This window comes from Pogonomyrmex barbatus, unplaced genomic scaffold (genome assembly GCF_055798465.1).
Source record: "Pogonomyrmex barbatus isolate J1 unplaced genomic scaffold, ASM5579846v1 scaffold13, whole genome shotgun sequence".
NCBI classification, from domain to species: domain Eukaryota; kingdom Metazoa; phylum Arthropoda; class Insecta; order Hymenoptera; family Formicidae; genus Pogonomyrmex; species Pogonomyrmex barbatus.
Window position 1 is genome coordinate 2,808,353 of NW_028297109.1, and position 17,263 is coordinate 2,825,615.

The following is a 17,263-nucleotide window of genomic DNA, read 5'->3' on the forward strand; positions in this document are numbered from 1 at the left end:
CTATTAACACATTCTACTATACCTTTACACATACACATATACGCACACACGGAATCGTTTATGTGTGCAAACCGGACGGGGCGTCTCGTAGCGAAACGGCCACCGGATTCTTAAACCACAGTATTTTGTCCTCGAGGGACGGAAATTCATATAAGAAAGAACTCTGGGTTTTTGATGGGAAGAACGACGAGTGGGGTGTATTCGGAGTATCGAACGTGACGCGAGGATGATGCTGAGATGTCGATGCATCGTAACGTGTCTCGCTGATTCATCTAGAGATCTCCACGACTGTGTAAACGGACTTCGGAACAAGTATCTTGGCAGACGATGTAGCGTTTTACTGCGGAAAACATCGGCATAGACCCAAGATAAACGTGTGTGTGTGTGTGTGTGTGTGTGTGTGTGTGTGTGTGTGTGTTTGTGTACGCGAGTGCATTCGTTATACCGTTTTTCGGAGAACTACAAACTCCGGAGCAATTTCATTGCCATTTATCGTGCCATATATTCTCTCGTCGTTCATTATTTAGTAAATTAAACGCTATTGACTGATGCATTCACCAGAGTCACCTGTCGTTAGTGATAATGCGGAAATAGAACTTCGTTCTCATCATACAACACGTGCAAGGTTCTCTTAGACGATTAGTTAAACACGCGTGCTAAAATTAGAATTAAAATAACAGGCCTACTCGAGCCCAGTCTACGCATTAGCTGTATGAAAAATTTTGTCACTCACTTCTGTCGCTCACTTTTTTAAAAATCATTGTTTAAATATTCATATAATACAGAGTTCCTACTGCTAACGACTTGTGACACTCGTGATACTCATGTATTACCAGGTTACTTATCACACTGTAACTTTAAATAAGTTAGATTTAAATTAGATTTTTATTACATGATGCACTTATAGTGTGGACTCAACTTGTTGAAAAGTTTTTCTTGACATATTTTATTATCAGGAATATATTATAAATATTTACTAATGTACATCGTACAAGTATGACAGTCAATATTGAGAGATAGATAGAGAAAGAGATAGTATAATAGCATGATAAAAATTATGAGATATCTTATTCAATTAAAAAAGTTCATATATATTTAGATTGCAGTATAAAAGATGCACTTTAAATAAATATTTAAGATAACATTATCAGATCTCTTTTAAAGTTCAACAGAATAAGCGGTAATATTGAAATTAAAGTGACAAAAGGAAAATATTTTCAACATTCGTATTTGTGATATTCGGAAATACATTATACCGCTATCACATTTATTATGATAAGAGAAAATCAACGTTTGTCTCGTACAACAGCCAGCAACAGTGCTCTCTGATGTGACCAGTCTCTCACATGTCAGTTGGAATTGATATAATCCTTCTTATACTAACTGTACACACATAAACATGTAAGAGAATATGCTTTTAATATTAATAATTATTAGCTTGTTTAGATTGAGCGATTTATATCATTCTTCAGTCATATTGTATTGCTTTTAATTAACAAATCAGTAAAGCAAATCTATTTTAATAAATATTTTATTATAATTTTTTTTTTTAGTTTCATTCTTAGTATAGCATTTGTAAAAACAATGCAGAGCAATATTTGTATTTCTGAATAAGCAAAATAGATTTCAGGCACAATAAAAAATATTGTATTGAAAAAAAAGAAAGAAGTAGATGATATATACAAACTTATTCTTATTTATTTTAAATTTGATGTTAAGTTAACAACGCTTTGTACTTTACAGAAATAAACTGAATAAACATGAGAGTCACAGCGTGTCATTTTCGCCGCTGCATAATAGCAGGATTATCTATTGCCCTTTTGTTTTGTGTCGTTCAAGTAATTCGAATAGAACTAGGATTTAATGAACCTGATATGTCAAATCTAAACAAATTGTAAGTGATATTTCAAATTTTTTACTTTAATGCTAAATAATAATATATGTTTACATCCTCTAACTTTAACTTTGCATAATTTCAGAATATACATATCACAATTAATCAAAGAATCAGAACAGTCTTATGTGAGGTATGCAATAATTTCTTTTCAACAAATAATTAAAAAAAACAAAATAACAATTAATAAAATATCAGAGGACTATTGAAAATAGTACACAATAAAAAATATAAGAGGAATTAAGAGTCAAGCGCTGTTATTGGTGGGGAAATATTTAATTTAAGTGCACAAGAAATATATTTCTTAAATATTTGTGCACTGATAATTATTAGTCGCTTGATTGTCCTTGTTACTTCTTATTGAAACAACAATTATCGTATTATACATATTGTTTACAATTTTCGTCATTTATTTACATATTTATCAATTTTTTTTAATATATTTTTGCAGAGAAGGTGTTGCGTGCAAATTACCTCAGTTAAATATCTCTAGTCCAGAAATAATGAAGTTCATACATGATGTACCACCCTTATCTTGTGGACCAGAAGATTGGGTTATAGTGGAAGGTTCAAGACTTGTTATCACCAATAAAGCAAAGACGAAATATGGACAAATAATATGCATCTTTAGTGGTAAATTAAAAAGAATCTCTACATATCTCTACATATTCGTATATAATCAATTAATAATTAGTATAAAATAATCGCTATTGTTTATAATATTGTTCCATTTAATAATTTTTTTTCCAGAAATTATCAGAACAGATGACTACAATACAAAATTATTAGACGGTATTGAGGCTGACGATTTTTACATTTTGAGAGAGAACGATTTCGCAGACGTTAGATGCAAGTCGAAAAGTGGAGACGTGTTAGTTAATTTACTTATTTACTGTTCACAAATATACCCTATTATTCCACTAATGATGAATATGTTTAGGTGGCACAGTATACTCGCTGGCGTAAAACATGATCCGTATATTAAACAACAGCACAATTGGGACAACGTGCCGAACACAGGTCTCAAATTAAATGTGCTCATGTTTGGTTTCGACTCGCTGTCGCGAAACACGTTTATTCGCAAATTGCCTAAGAGTTATTATTTCATAAAACAACAACTAAATGCTCTGGTACTAGAAGGATACAACATCGTGGGTGATGGCACACCGCAAGCGCTTATCCCGATTTTAACTGGCAAGATTGAACTCGAATTACCGGAAACGCGGAAACGAATTCAGAAAGCGAATTACGTTAACGTGTATCCCATGATATGGAATAAATACGAAGAGCATGGATATATAACAGGTTTTATGGAAGATGTCCCACATATCGGGACGTTTACTTATCGCTTGAAAGGATTTGATAAGCAACCGACCCATCACTACATGCGCACTTATTATCTTGCCGCTTTTTCATACTTCAACACTTATAATAAATTTTGCATAGCTGGAACTCCACGTCACATGGTATGTATATATTAATATTAATAATATGATAAAAAATATAAAAAATGGAATACAAACATTATTCGATAAAATAAATAGTAATTGCTTTTGTCCTCATGTATTGTTATTTTTGATAGATTTAAAGTGACTCAAAACGAGACCTATATCTTTCCCTCTTAATATATTGGTAATCAAAAATTAATATTGATACCAATTAATTCCTTATTTTTACAAGAAATTTTCATTGCAAAGAATATCATTCAAGTTAGAATTCTATTTTTATATTTAAAATTCTTAGTCTATATATAAAACAATTGTTTAAAGTAAAAAAGATTCCGTTTTAAAGAGAATAAAAAGGAGAGAACTGAAAATACTTGAAATATTCGAAATTTTAATTTTTAAAATTTTTTATATTATTATTATTTTTAAACTATAATACAATATAAATACAATATAAATACTAAAAGTAGTTAAAACGTAGTTAAAACTACATATTGTTAAATTAAGATATAATTTTTTCTTGATTTATGTATTTCTGACAATACTTCATTTCTCATGTTTATGTAGGTGATGATGAATTACATAAAAACGATATTTAATACGTACAAAAAACAGCCAAAATTTGTATTTGGCTTTCATGGAGAACTTTCTCACGACTCTTATAATGATATCGGAGTAGTGGACGACGACCTGTATTCCTGGGTGAAAGATCTTTACGATTTTGGACACTTAAACAACACCATTTTAATTCTGATGAGCGATCACGGACACAGGTTTAAATATTTCTAATATTAAAATAATATTAAGTTTTTTTAACATTTTATACTCACACAAAGAATTGTGTTATTTCTGTTGTACAGATTTGCAGATATCCGTAACACTTTACAAGGCAAGCAGGAGGAAAGATTGCCATTTTTTTCCTTTATATTTCCGCCTTGGTTTAAGCAAGTCCACCCACAAGCGTACGCAAACTTTGTGTACAACACACAATATTTAACCTCACCGTTTGATATACATAAGACATTGGAAAATATTCTTAACTTTGACACTCCAAAAGATGGAGATCGTCATCAAAGGGCCATTAGCTTGTTTGATAAGGTAAGTTGATTAAGAGTTAATGTACCAGCTTAATTTAGAGTTCTATTAATAACATTACAAATATGAGAAACAATTCATTAAATATATTTTATTTATTCTTAAATAAGAATGAAAATCGTATGCATTTAGCATTTAACATCAACAAAATTATACATATTAAATATTAATTTTTTGTTAATCCAATAATATTTGTTAATTACAGTTGTGTTTTATAATCATATGCACAATGTATTTCACGAATATAGAGTTGAAATTAAAATTATCGAAATTAAAGTTTTGTTATTCATAATAATATATTTAATTATTCATTAAAAATTAATTATTAATAATTAATATATTAAAAAGAAAATATACTACACGGAAAAAACAATTTCACTGAAATATCTAAAAATTTAATCAGATATAGATTTAAAAATGATTTTGCTGAGCCACCAAAATAATTAAATATTTAATCATGATAAATATGCTGCAGAAATTTTTAATATTCTAATACTCAATATATAAAAACGTAATTATTCTGATGACTTAATAAAATTATTCTCGAATTTGTATCTAATGTAACCAAATTTTTAGATACTTTGGCAATACTATTTTTTCGTATATATTAATATATTAAAAAAAGAAAAAAATCGAAATCAATTCAATTCCAAGATTTTTACCATAATAATGTTATGATAAAAAATTAACAATCTTTATACAAGTAATTAATACAAAGAGCATTCATTTAGTGGTTATGATTTCCCTTACGTCATTTATTAATTATAAGGCGAGATGTTGGATGACTCATAAAACGTGTTGCTGATAGTAATAATTCTACATGACTAATAAAACATTATACACGTGTAAATATTGAGATTTGAAATTAATAACTTTTTAAATTATAAATGTACGAAATTGGTTATATATATATATATATATATATATATATATATATATATATATATACTTAAAAAAATATAAAACATTATTATTCTGCAACAAGATTGTTAAGAAAAATATGCAATTCTAGCAATTTCTATTTCATTATAACACGATAATAATCAAATAATCTATTATGGAAATGTGTTAAGCACAATAATATGCTTAATATCATTTTAAAACTGACGCTTATTTGACAATGAGTTATTATTCATTCAAGTAAACGCTTAAATAGTAAAAAGTTTTTTTAAATTAGAAGATCAATTACTTGCAATATGAAATAATGGGTTGTATAAATAATTTTTCTTGAGATTAGAAACAATTAAAAATAAGCGAGTTGTCAGAAACAAGTCATTTAAGTAAGTTTGTTAAGTTTAAAAATACAAAAGATTAACGGACGCAAAGAATGAAAACGTAGAATACGTGAAGGAGAGAAGAAAACATCGGAACATGTATGGGAAAGATATGTAAGAGGGAAGGAATAAGAAATAATAGAAAGGATTTTGAAAGAGAAAAGAGAAGAGGAGAAATGGCTGAAAGAGCTTGAAAAGGCAAAAGAAATTAAGGAGAGGAGAGAAGAGGAAAGGCAGAAAGGGAAAGGAAAAAAAGAGGAAAGAGATAGGAGAGTAAAAGTGAGAGTGAATGAGAGAGAGAGAGAGAGAGAGAGAGAGAGAGAGAGAGAGAGGAAATCGAAGATTAGATGTTAGATTAAGTAGACTACGTTATATAGACTACGAGTGAATGTGTGGGTGTGTCTGTGCGCGTAGGTAGAACAAGTAGAATAAGTAGCGATAATATAATCTTGAGTTAGAATGAAATACTCTTAAGTTAATTTTAAATTAAATGTAGCATTATAAAAAAAGACGGAAATCATTAATCTTCAGGATATTAATAAAACTTATCTAATCTAATCTAAAAAACGATAAATAAATTATACCGAATGCAAGCACGTACATATGTCCATCGCATAGTTATGCACAACACACAATGTACAGACACAATTGCCAAGTTTCATTTTAAATATTTAAATGAGAAAAAAAAACGGTCACAATTGAGAATTTTGTGCGGATTTTGAAAAATGTATGTGCCGCGAAATATGTCATTTGTAACACAAGTTCTGAGTAATACTGATGAATAAAGCGTTTATGTCATTTTATGTACGTAGAATATCCCCACTATTTTTCAATTCGAGGTTGCGACTCGCTTAATGATCGAATTGTTTTCTTTCACAAAAAAATTTTTTTTCTTCCTTATAATTAACAAATTGCCATTATTATATAAAAGTTGCCAGCGGCTGAATTAATTGTAATTACTGTAACGGTATAATTTACAAGTTTCATAACTCCTGTACGATTCAGCACGCGAAGACAGAAAATGAGAGTTAAATTGATGTAATATTTCAGATTCCTCTAGATAGAACATGCGCGGATGCATTCATAGAGCCTCATTGGTGTGCTTGTCTCGGTTGGAAAGAAGTCTCAATTGACGACACAAATGTTGTGGCTGCTGCCAATTACTTTGTTCAATTTCTTAATGGTTACACCGAAGATCATCATAACATATGCGCGATTTTACATTTGGATGAGATTTTATGGGCTGCTAAACTCATACCTACTAAAGGTATAATAAAATATGACCGATGACTTCTAATTTATCGAGTCATTCATAGAGAAAATTAATGCCTCTATAACTTTTTTCAGGCTTGCTTAATTTCCAAAAATCTGGAGATCAGGACGGTTTTATAGGTGATTTCAGTGCCAAAACCAAAGTGACGGCTGACATTTATCAATTAAAAGTGAGAACGGTGCCGGGTGATGCGTTATTCGAAGTTAGCATCACTCAGGATCTTACGAAGAATACCTTCTATACGAAGGTAAGTCCAAAGAAATGGCTTATCTATTTCTGTTAATGTAAATTAACTTTAATCTTGGCTTAATTTACTTTTCACTCTTTGTCGTAAAAATTAGAAAAAGATAAAAGATTAATTAAACTGACATTAACATTAATTTATTGGTAGAAATAAATATCAAAAAACGCAAATATTTCGCGATGATGAATGTCATTATCTTGTTACAGATCTCCGATGTTAGCAGAATAAATATGTATGGATCTCAGGCAAGATGTGTGGAAAATTCGCTGTTTCATTTACGCAAATATTGTTATTGCAAGGGATAAGTGATATTAAAAATATGATGAAGCTTTCATATTGTATATAAGCATGCATCAAGACATCAAAGGAAGTTTTGATCTTAGCGCGAGGAATGTTGTTTAACTTTAAACAAAAGTGCTGTGATTCATATTATTTTTATTTCTTATTACATACTAGACTGGTTTATTTTTAATTAAAATTATTAATTATTTACTGCCGAAGATAATTTTTAATTAGAAATATCAATAGTACATATCATTCCTAAGAAAATTCTCATATTTATTACAGACGACAACGATATAATCTATGACAAACACATAAAATATTTTTATATGTTTGAAAGATTCATTGGTTATTTTTGCTTTATAATATCGTTATTATAATATCATTCGAGATTATTATCCATAATGACAATGTATATATACACAGAGCGTCTTCGGATTTTTCATACAAACTTTAACTTTAACTTAACGATATGTTTTATGAATTGAAATAAGAAAAAATATCATATAAAGTAGATGGCTCTAAAATTGATTCTAGAACGCTTTAAAAAGTTATAGCAAAAATATAAAATCTACAAGAAATAATTTTTCATTTCTAAAATATTTCTTCTATTTTTGTTATAACTCTTTAATAAAGTATTAGAACCTACGTTTGATATTTTAATATTTTTATATAATATTTTTTCTTTTTTCAGCTTAAAAATATACTATCAAAGTTTGTACGGAAAGTCCGAGAGTAATCTGTATATACATTAATAATATATAATCGCGAATAAAAATTCATATAAATGATAATCTTTGGCAATCAGTCATAATCTTCGAATTATCGAATCTTCGAATTATCGAATCTCTAAGAAATGTAAACATTTCCAAACACTTTTTTTGTTTAAAATTAATGTGCCAACAAATTGTAATAATAATTGTGATTATAATGACTTCAAATTTTTCGAACATTCTATTACAAATTTCTATTACAAATTTTTTTAAATAAATTATTTAATAACTATTTTTATTTTTCTGATTAGCAGTAAATATAATATTGTATAATTAGTAACAATAGTATGATGAGGAAGATTTTTTGTATTGTAAAGAAAAGGAAATTCGTAATATATACAAGTAATCTACAATGATTGTTATCTCAAAGCTATAATACTCTAATATAAAAATATAATTAATTACTAGTCATATCTAAGTCATAAGAATGGGCTAAAATATATTCAAGATATTTCTTTTCATGACAGCAGAAAGCTTTAAAAGTAGATATTTTATAGAGTATGCAAATGCTTTCATTACTATATATCTACATTTAATACATCAAATACATCTTCATAAATAGAACAGATTACTACGATCTTTATATAAAAATCTTACAAGTGTCACACACTTATATATTTATATATTTCTGGATTTTAATATGATCATAAATATAATGTGATTTTTGTGAATCTTGATATATTTTTCAAAAAATTATCTATTTGATATGACTAAAGAGTAAATAATAATTAATAGTTAAATAAAATAATATTATGTGCGAAAAAAGAACTGAATTGTAATTTCACTAACGGAATACAAATTCCATAAATAAATTCCATAAATGTCAGTTTAATATTACAAATGAACTGAAATTTCTTGTATAATGAGTCTTTTTATAATTTTTATGATAAATAAAACGATCTATATTTATGTTTATAAAAATTATATACACATATAAAACACATGGTAATATTATAATTAAAAAATTCTTTCTATACAATAAGAACATTATATTCAATTAGATGATACAGAAAATGCGAGAAACGTTATTAAGTTCATTTTACAATTGAATAAATTATCTTATAAAATAAGAAATAAATAATTATTGCTTATTGCTACAAATTATTTTATGAATATAGAATTTAAACTAGAATATATTAAAATTTCTGATTAGAGTTAATGAAATATATCAATGTATTATATATAAAGTATTCAGATTAATCTGCAGGACAATATCCTCCATATTGATGTATAAAAGTTGTGATTTCACGAGAATTGTCATCTATCAGTAAGAATGCAATATTTTGTCGATTGTCGGAATTAGATGGGAAATAATCTTGGCCTTTACTATCCTTAGCAACTACTTCTAATACTATAGTATTCACAAATAAATCATTTGTGATATTCTGTTTTTGCACTCTGAAAGAAATACAGCCATAAAATTTTCGTATTATTTAATTTGTATTAAAGTAAAGCATTAATTTCGATTTTTTTGATAATCACCTTACGAGATCTTTATAGATACTTTTGGTAACATTCAAATATGGCTGTAATACATCTTCAAATTGGCATAACACTCCACCAAGAACAAGCATTTGAAAAATTCGAAACACGAACTCATTTCTTTCCTCTTCTGAATATAGATTGTATTCTTCTGATTCTTCATCTAAAAGCATCTAAAAAAAATAAAAATAAATTCTAATATATATATATATATATATTAGAATTTATTTTTATTTTATATATACACACACATAATTATCAAATATTTCTCATAGTTTATGTAAAATAATTTAAAATTAAATTGAAAATAACAAATCTAATTTATTACTCAATATTTCAAGACAAAGAGAGAAAGAGAGAGAGAGAGAGAGAGAGAGAGAGAGAGAGAGAGAAAGAGACAGGATCATAGTTTATTTTAAATAAAAATATTTTACACCACGCAGTTTGTCAGACACCAAAAAATCTTCTATTTGTGTATCATATCTTTTACAGATCATTCCTGAATTATGTACAATTCCGTTATTTGAATCCTTCAGTTTATTAAAGAATGACATGCTTAAAACTGAGCAGGGTATTTGCTTTGTCTCCACATTCGATGCTCGTATGCCTAATGATAAAATGTTTTTTCTTTTATTTCAGATAAATTTATAAGCTAACATAAAATATTTAGAAAATATATACTTTCTAAATATTTTAATCAATGATACAATACCTTGCCTCACCCAGTTATAACCTTGTTTAGACAACAATGCTTTTGCAACGATGTCATCTTTAAAAAAAGCCTACAAATTTATAAACTCCAAAAAGAAAATTACGAAATCTATAAAAATTTATTATATACACAATTATATCATTTCCTTATATTTCTTCTAATCTTTATGGATACTCTAAATAAAAAATAAATAATTATAAATCTTTTTTTTTTAAAGATGTTATTCTAATTCTTTATTCTTTCTATTTCTGACAACAATGATTCAATAATGAAAACGAATTATTTTTTAATTTTGAACATTATTTGCAGCTTCTGTAACATCTTATATTATTGTACTAAATCATTTTTTATACATCGTTAATATGAAAATGAACTTACATCAACCAATTGATATTTGTGATATTGTTGAAACGGTTGATTGAACGAAAAATTCTGAATAACAAAATTTCCTTTCAATCCCCTAAAATATGATTTTTAACCTATCATTGTTTATTCAATAATTACAGAATTAATTATTAATTTTAAAGAAATAACGTAAAAAACTAAAATATTAAAATTACCATTTGCACAGATATTCTTTTGTGTCCTTGTCGTTAAGCGCGACGTAGGTTTTTTCATTTAATGGTATAAACGTGAATTTTGGATCAATCTCCATTTTTACACAGTCGCAATCTCCATGGAAATAATATATATATGTATCATTACATTCGCCAAATAAATATATATAGCAATATGTATTTACATTACATGTATTTACATTATATTTTTATTATATAATTATTCTTTATAAAATAATTTTAAATATATGTTCTTCATCAATTCTTTTTAAAAAAATTTTAAAGATTTTTTAATTTAATTTTATTTTATTTTTAATACAAAACAATGAAAAATTGATAATAAATTTTGATATTATAATATCAATATATATTATTAATCTAATATAAAATAGATTTTAAAATAAAAATTGTCAAATATACATATTTTTTATAATTATCTTGCATCTATTAATCTATTTATTATATATATATATATATATATATATATATATATAGGATATATTACATAAGATGTTACAAAGTGTTATTTACAAAAATTATAATTTAAGAAAGAAGCAAACTTTGCGCTATTCGAAAATGATCTGTTCAAAAACGAATAATTAATATTTTTAAATAAAGTCATATGAATTTTTTATATATAATAATATAATTTTTCTAGTTATTTCTTTAGTTATCCATATCTTAATACTTTTGTGCACAAAATTATGTAGAATATATAAATTTATATATATAAATAATAATTATATATAATTATACATATAAATATAAATAATAATTATATGTATAATTATTCTTAAACAAAATCATGCTGCATAAAATGATTGCTACAAAAATTCAAATGCTAAATCAATAAACAAAATAATCATGTCGGTTTCCTGTTGTGAGAAATTGTATGCGTGCGTGCGTTCATAATGTTCTGTCATAATTTCACATGATTGTATGTAACGAATACGCAGTAATTACAGTTTTAATTATCCTACGTATTGATTTCTGACATCGATAAACATATACATACACATATGTGGATAATAATGTGATTGGAATAGATAATAAATAAGCACGAACAGACAGATGGCACCTAACCAACGTCAACGACAGCTGGTTTTGTCGAAGAAAGAATTGAAAAAGATCAATGACCGGAGATCCTCAAAGTATATACAATGTTCTCCGCTTTTCTGTTTCTTTCTCTTATGATTTTGTCTTAAAACGTCTCGATTATGAAATATTTTAAAACCGGCTAACCTATTTTCTCTATCTGTCAATGACATTGAAACGTCAATAAATAATGTGCATGTTACAAGTGCTTTCTTTATTATAAGTACTTTAACCACGTGTTCTATATTGACTTAGCATATGATTTTTGAATATTAAGCAATCTTTATGATTCAAAGAATATAAATTTCGAAAAAAATACATGAGAATCTAGAAAAGGATGATCCTATAATATAATAAAATATTGATAAATAGACAAATGTATCTTCTATTACATTCTAATCATGTGTCACACTGATTTACGTTCAATAAAACTAATTTTCATGGCAAAATATATGAAATATGTGAATCTTAAAAAAGAGATAAGAAAGATCTTACATTCTATGACATCAAAATAATAATATTCTATAAACATATAATTTACACAATATAATTAAAGTTTAAGGACGATAAAGAAAGAATGTGTAATTAAATCATGTTTTAGATCAGAGGAGTCTTCCGATGTAGGATTCTATTATCCTAGCTATGACACAGCTTTTAAATTATTACTATCAGCAAGATTTTGTTCCGCTGTGTGGTGTCACATAACGGATTGTGATGAAACATATAATTACTGGGAACCAGTAAGTTTATAATTTATATTACTCTTATATAGATAATATATATTATACAGATAATATACAATATTATACTTTCTTTAAAATACTATATGCTATATATATTTTGTATTAAACTCTAGAACTTTGGAATTGATTTTTTAAGGAAATATAAATATAATTATTTTTTTAACATGTGTTACAGAATATTTTAATAAATAACATATATATTAGTAGTTTACCATCAGATTTTAAATGGAATATTGTGATAGATTTGCATCAAATATCTATATTAAACTTATATTCTAGGCCAGTGAAGCCTGTTTACATTTATCATTTCATAATTATTTAAATGAAATTTAAATTGATTAATTCATTATTATATCTGGTTAGTAGAGGCTGTTATCCTTTTTTGCTGACATTCTGCTGAAAAAATTTACAGTAGATATTACAAGCAGATATTTTATAAAATTTACTTTCAATTAGATTCGACTAGGACAATGCAAATATGATTATTATTATTTTGTTTTATGATTTACTTTTATGGTATACTTTTATATGATTTTATATGATATTTTTACTTATCTTTATATTTTATTTTAGAGTCATTACTTGCTTTATGGAACAGGTCAACAAACATGGGAATACAGTCCTGAATATGCCTTACGGTCATATATGTACTTATTAATTCACATGGTACCAGCAAAAGTATATCATTATCTATTGGAACCAAATCCTACATCGGTTTTCTATTTCACACGATGCTTCTTGTCTATGGGTTGTACATTGTCTGAACTATATTTTTACAAGTATGTTCTTTCTCTTTATGAAACTACATATTATATATTCTAAATGAAATAACAAAAATTGATACATTATTTTTTATGACAATAATGGCATTTTCTAGGTATATCTGTAGTGAATTTGGAATCCACATAGCGAGGCTCACACTAGCGTTCCTTATGTTTAGCTCTGGAATGTACATTTCAAGTGCGGCATTTTTACCATCCTCTTTCTCAATGTAACTACAATTACAAAATGTGAAATATATATGCATTTTTCAGGATATAAATTTTTCTATATAATTTTTCTATATTAATTTTCATTAAAGGTATCTAAGTACTTTTGCTACAGCAGCTTGGTATGCTCGTCAATATGAATTGGCAATCTTTGCTACTGCTATTTCATCATTACTTGGATGGCCATTTGCTTCGTTGCTCGGGTAAATTTTTGTATTAATGCAGAGTATTTTCGCTATGTGATATATATATCATAACAAAAAGAGAAATGTATTTTCCTTGTCTTATGTTTTAGACTTCCTATTGCCGCTGAGATGTTAATACAAAACCGAGACTGGATTAAATTTATAAAATGGGTCATTATATCCGCCATTGTAATTACAATACCAATGGTATGGGTAGATTCTGTATACTTCGGCAAACTTGTCATCGCACCATTGAATATCATATTGTACAATGTTTTCACCAGCCACGGACCTAATCTTTATGGCACTGAACCATTCAGTTATTACATTGTCAATGGATTCCTGAATTTCAATTTCGTTTTTATCGGCGCATTGTTCGCACCTTTAGTTCTGGTAAGAATTTTAATAGTTTATAAATGTTCTAAAAGTCATGCACTTTTGTAATTGATTCTTTAGCGAAATTTAATTCTCTTTTAATCTAAAGATTTTTAATACGATATATTCTGTATTCATTCTATATTCCTATTATAATACGTGCGCGTATATTTTTTTACAAATTCTTTCACTAATTATTAATATTTCTTATATGGGCAATAAAACCAGTAAAATATCATTTGTTCGCATGTCTGCAAAAATTTCCATACAGCTCTTTAATTCTCAACAAATAACTATTGAATAAGTATTTTACATTTTTACATTCTTGTTCAACAACTAAGTTTTAGTTTTCTTCCAAATCACAATATAAAAATTTGTCTCATTACATCAATAACGTTCATTGCCAGGCATCAGTCTTTTTGTTTACAATCTGCCGATTCTGCAATCAGTCGATTAAAGCTCCATCTTTGAATGGAAATATAAGAACTTAATATTACTGATACAAAATGTGTAATAATTGTAACATCTTGTGTAACGCGCGACATTTTGGCAATATTTTAATTACTGTTCTAGGTTTTAGCATGGTTGATCTTACCAGTACATTCAGGACGTTCACGTTTATGTCATTCTTATTGGTATTCATTAGCTCCTTTATATCTATGGATTCTCGTATTCTTTCTCCAACCGCATAAAGTACGTATAAAATAATAATAAGTAACAGTATTGTTAAGAAAAAAATATTGTTCAAGTGCTTTTGTATTTATAAAAATATTACTAAATATAAATATAGACGATTGATCTACACAAAATAGAAAACAAAAAGATTGATGAAATAAATATATCAACAGGAAGAACGGTTCTTGTTTCCAATATATCCCATGATTTGTTTGGGAGGTGCTATAGCGGTGGATACTGTACAGAAATTATATTTTTATATTAGAACAAAACTCAGTCCATCGCACATCGATCTTTACTATGTACATTATACTGCGCACATCACTGTTCTAGCGATACTAATGTGTGGTATCTTAGGACTGTCAAGATCGTTGGCAATATATAAGGGTAATATACAGAAAGAGATTTTTTTCAAATGACAATATATAATAGAAATTATTATTATAAATTAGGATATTATGCTCCCATGGAAATTATGACTGAAGTTAATAAACTTGGAACAGAAGGTGATATACCTAATGACATTAACATAAACTTTTGTATTGGAAAAGAGTGGCATCGTTTTCCTAGTAGTTTTTTCTTTCCGTCCAACAAGTAAGTACAAAGATTAACTCGTAAGGAAATTGCAAACTTGAAAATGTTGACTTTAATAACACTTTGCTTAACATATTTTTTAAATTACATATTAATTTAATAGAATTATGTTATTCTTGTACAAATCGGTTTCAGTTGGAAATTGCAATACTTGAGATCTGAATTTAAAGGACAATTACCTCAACCATTCTTAGATCATGAAAATGCAACAAATGTAATACAACCATATTTTAATGATATGAATAAAGAAGAACCATCACGCTATGTAAGTATCTATCTTATATGCATAGAACATATATTGATATTGATCATATATTGATAATATGAATATTATCTAATTTTTATAACTACTGTTATCTAATTTCTATCTAATCTTTTTACTTTATTATCACTCCTCTATGTTTTGCTTACAGTTTAATTTAGATAAATGCCATTTTCTATTAGATTTGGATATAGGAACTGAAACAATTTTAGAACCAAATTATTCTCGCCTAAGTAATTATTTTACTGTTGTAAAATCTTCTAAATTCCTAGATGCATCAAAGTAAGTCCAAAATTTTTATTTATATATTTATAATATGCTGACTGCGATCAAATAACGAGCATTATTTTTGTATCTAATGTAATCTATTATCATTTGTTTTACAGATCCCATCCATTCTTCAGAGCCTTTTACATTCCATTTATATCTTATCAATTTTGTACATACGGTTCATACAACTTATTACAAAATAATAAGTTAAAATCCATGTTTTCATCATCAAAACAAAGAAATTTTAAGCTTTCTTAACCAAAGGATAGAATTTTGGCGCATGCACACACACACACACACACAACACACACACACACACACACACACACACACACACACACAAAATTTGTAAAATTATTAATAAGTGATTACGCTACATAAACTTGGCAACAAGAGACTTGTATCTCTTAATAAAACAATTGACCTAAGGAGTTATCTTATTTTGATTAGACTGAAAAGTGGAATTCCTTCAAACTTGGATTGCGGGAGAAATATAAACACGATCCACTTTCAATTTAATATTTTATTGTATCTATCTTTATTTATTGTTGTAAATTTTATTAAAAATATTAATCTTGCGAAGATACAATCCGCTTGACACGTGATTTTGCATGTGCCGGAATGACATGTATCGTTTGTACAGAAGATTTATTATCAATAACGCGTTAAATTATGTGAATTGTTATACAATTACTTTGAAAAAATAAAATTCAAATGATAATAACTTGATATTATTTCTCTTCTTCTTCTTCTTCTTCATATTAAAAAAAATAAAAATTATTAATAAAAAATAATTTTTTTACTAATAAAAATAAAATATTCAGTTTGAAATTATTTGGAAAATCTTTAAATATTTCAAACTGAAATTACGAAACTTGCTCGTTTCAAATAGATAATGAATGATTTGATGCAAAACTCTTTCATTACATTACATTATGATGTTTTAACGGTAGGATGATTCAACGGTGACAATCTAGTAGATATTTAGATGTATAACTCAATATCATAAAGATTAGAAAATCCAGTAAAAAAGAAGCTAATTAT

At 27.0% G+C, this 17,263-nt stretch overlaps 3 protein-coding genes across 11 annotated transcripts; 2 read left to right on the top strand and 1 right to left on the bottom strand.

The window, feature by feature from the left end:
• Positions 1-56: 56 nt before the first annotated feature.
• LOC105429822 (uncharacterized) lies at positions 57-9,361 on the top strand. 8 transcript variants are annotated; one of them, XM_089072210.1, is made up of 12 exons: positions 57-625; positions 1,165-1,401; positions 1,744-1,894; positions 1,980-2,027; positions 2,346-2,527; positions 2,645-2,765; positions 2,835-3,360; positions 3,907-4,112; positions 4,200-4,437; positions 6,759-6,975; positions 7,056-7,228; positions 7,432-9,361. In XM_089072210.1, the coding sequence occupies exons 3-12, from the start codon at positions 1,761-1,763 to the stop codon at positions 7,528-7,530; spliced, it is 1,944 nt and encodes a 647-aa protein (XP_088928336.1). In that variant the 5' UTR covers positions 57-625; positions 1,165-1,401; positions 1,744-1,760; the 3' UTR covers positions 7,531-9,361. The 8 variants fall into 8 exon arrangements, with proteins under 8 accessions (XP_088928336.1, XP_088928337.1, XP_011641320.2 ...); XM_089072211.1 differs by having other exon boundaries at positions 1,310-1,401; XM_011643018.3 differs by having other exon boundaries at positions 57-526; positions 1,310-1,401.
• LOC105433904 (cilia- and flagella-associated protein 300) lies at positions 9,246-11,341 on the bottom strand. The gene is made up of 6 exons (XM_089072227.1): positions 11,035-11,341; positions 10,853-10,934; positions 10,475-10,544; positions 10,197-10,369; positions 9,763-9,935; positions 9,246-9,678 (listed from the first exon to the last, which is right to left on the bottom strand). The coding sequence occupies exons 1-6, from the start codon at positions 11,127-11,129 to the stop codon at positions 9,477-9,479; spliced, it is 795 nt and encodes a 264-aa protein (XP_088928353.1). The 5' UTR covers positions 11,130-11,341; the 3' UTR covers positions 9,246-9,476.
• A 472-nt stretch (positions 11,342-11,813) lies between these two features.
• Positions 11,814-16,948, top strand: Alg9 (alpha-1,2-mannosyltransferase Alg9). Of its 2 annotated transcripts, XM_011643013.3 has the most exons (12): positions 11,814-12,182; positions 12,728-12,866; positions 13,443-13,648; positions 13,747-13,860; positions 13,951-14,061; positions 14,154-14,436; positions 14,992-15,111; positions 15,267-15,480; positions 15,546-15,687; positions 15,823-15,952; positions 16,101-16,231; positions 16,336-16,948. In XM_011643013.3, the coding sequence occupies exons 1-12, from the start codon at positions 12,103-12,105 to the stop codon at positions 16,475-16,477; spliced, it is 1,812 nt and encodes a 603-aa protein (XP_011641315.2). In that variant the 5' UTR covers positions 11,814-12,102; the 3' UTR covers positions 16,478-16,948. The 2 variants fall into 2 exon arrangements, with proteins under 2 accessions (XP_011641315.2, XP_088928341.1); XM_089072215.1 differs by lacking the exon at positions 11,814-12,182 and having other exon boundaries at positions 13,468-13,648.
• The last annotated feature ends 315 nt before the right edge of the window (positions 16,949-17,263 follow it).

Bases quoted from the DNA above. Each gene is read 5' to 3' on its own strand.
- LOC105429822 (XM_089072210.1), top strand. From the start codon at position 1,761: ATGAGAGTCACAGCGTGTCATTTTCGCCGCTGCATAATAGCAGGATTA. The intron at 1,895-1,979 runs GTAAGTGATATT...GCATAATTTCAG, and splicing joins ATGTCAAATCTAAACAAATT to AATATACATATCACAATTAA. The intron at 4,438-6,758 runs GTAAGTTGATTA...GTAATATTTCAG, and splicing joins CCATTAGCTTGTTTGATAAG to ATTCCTCTAGATAGAACATG.
- LOC105433904 (XM_089072227.1), bottom strand. From the start codon at position 11,129: ATGGAGATTGATCCAAAATTCACGTTTATACCATTAAATGAAAAAACC. The intron at 10,370-10,474 runs GTATTGTATCAT...TTTTATCATTAG, and splicing joins TTATAACTGGGTGAGGCAAG to GCATACGAGCATCGAATGTG. The intron at 9,936-10,196 runs GTAAAATATTTT...TATTTTTTTTAG, and splicing joins TGTCTGACAAACTGCGTGGT to ATGCTTTTAGATGAAGAATC.
- Alg9 (XM_011643013.3), top strand. From the start codon at position 12,103: ATGGCACCTAACCAACGTCAACGACAGCTGGTTTTGTCGAAGAAAGAA. The intron at 13,649-13,746 runs GTATGTTCTTTC...GGCATTTTCTAG, and splicing joins TCTGAACTATATTTTTACAA to GTATATCTGTAGTGAATTTG. The intron at 16,232-16,335 runs GTAAGTCCAAAA...TTTGTTTTACAG, and splicing joins AAATTCCTAGATGCATCAAA to ATCCCATCCATTCTTCAGAG.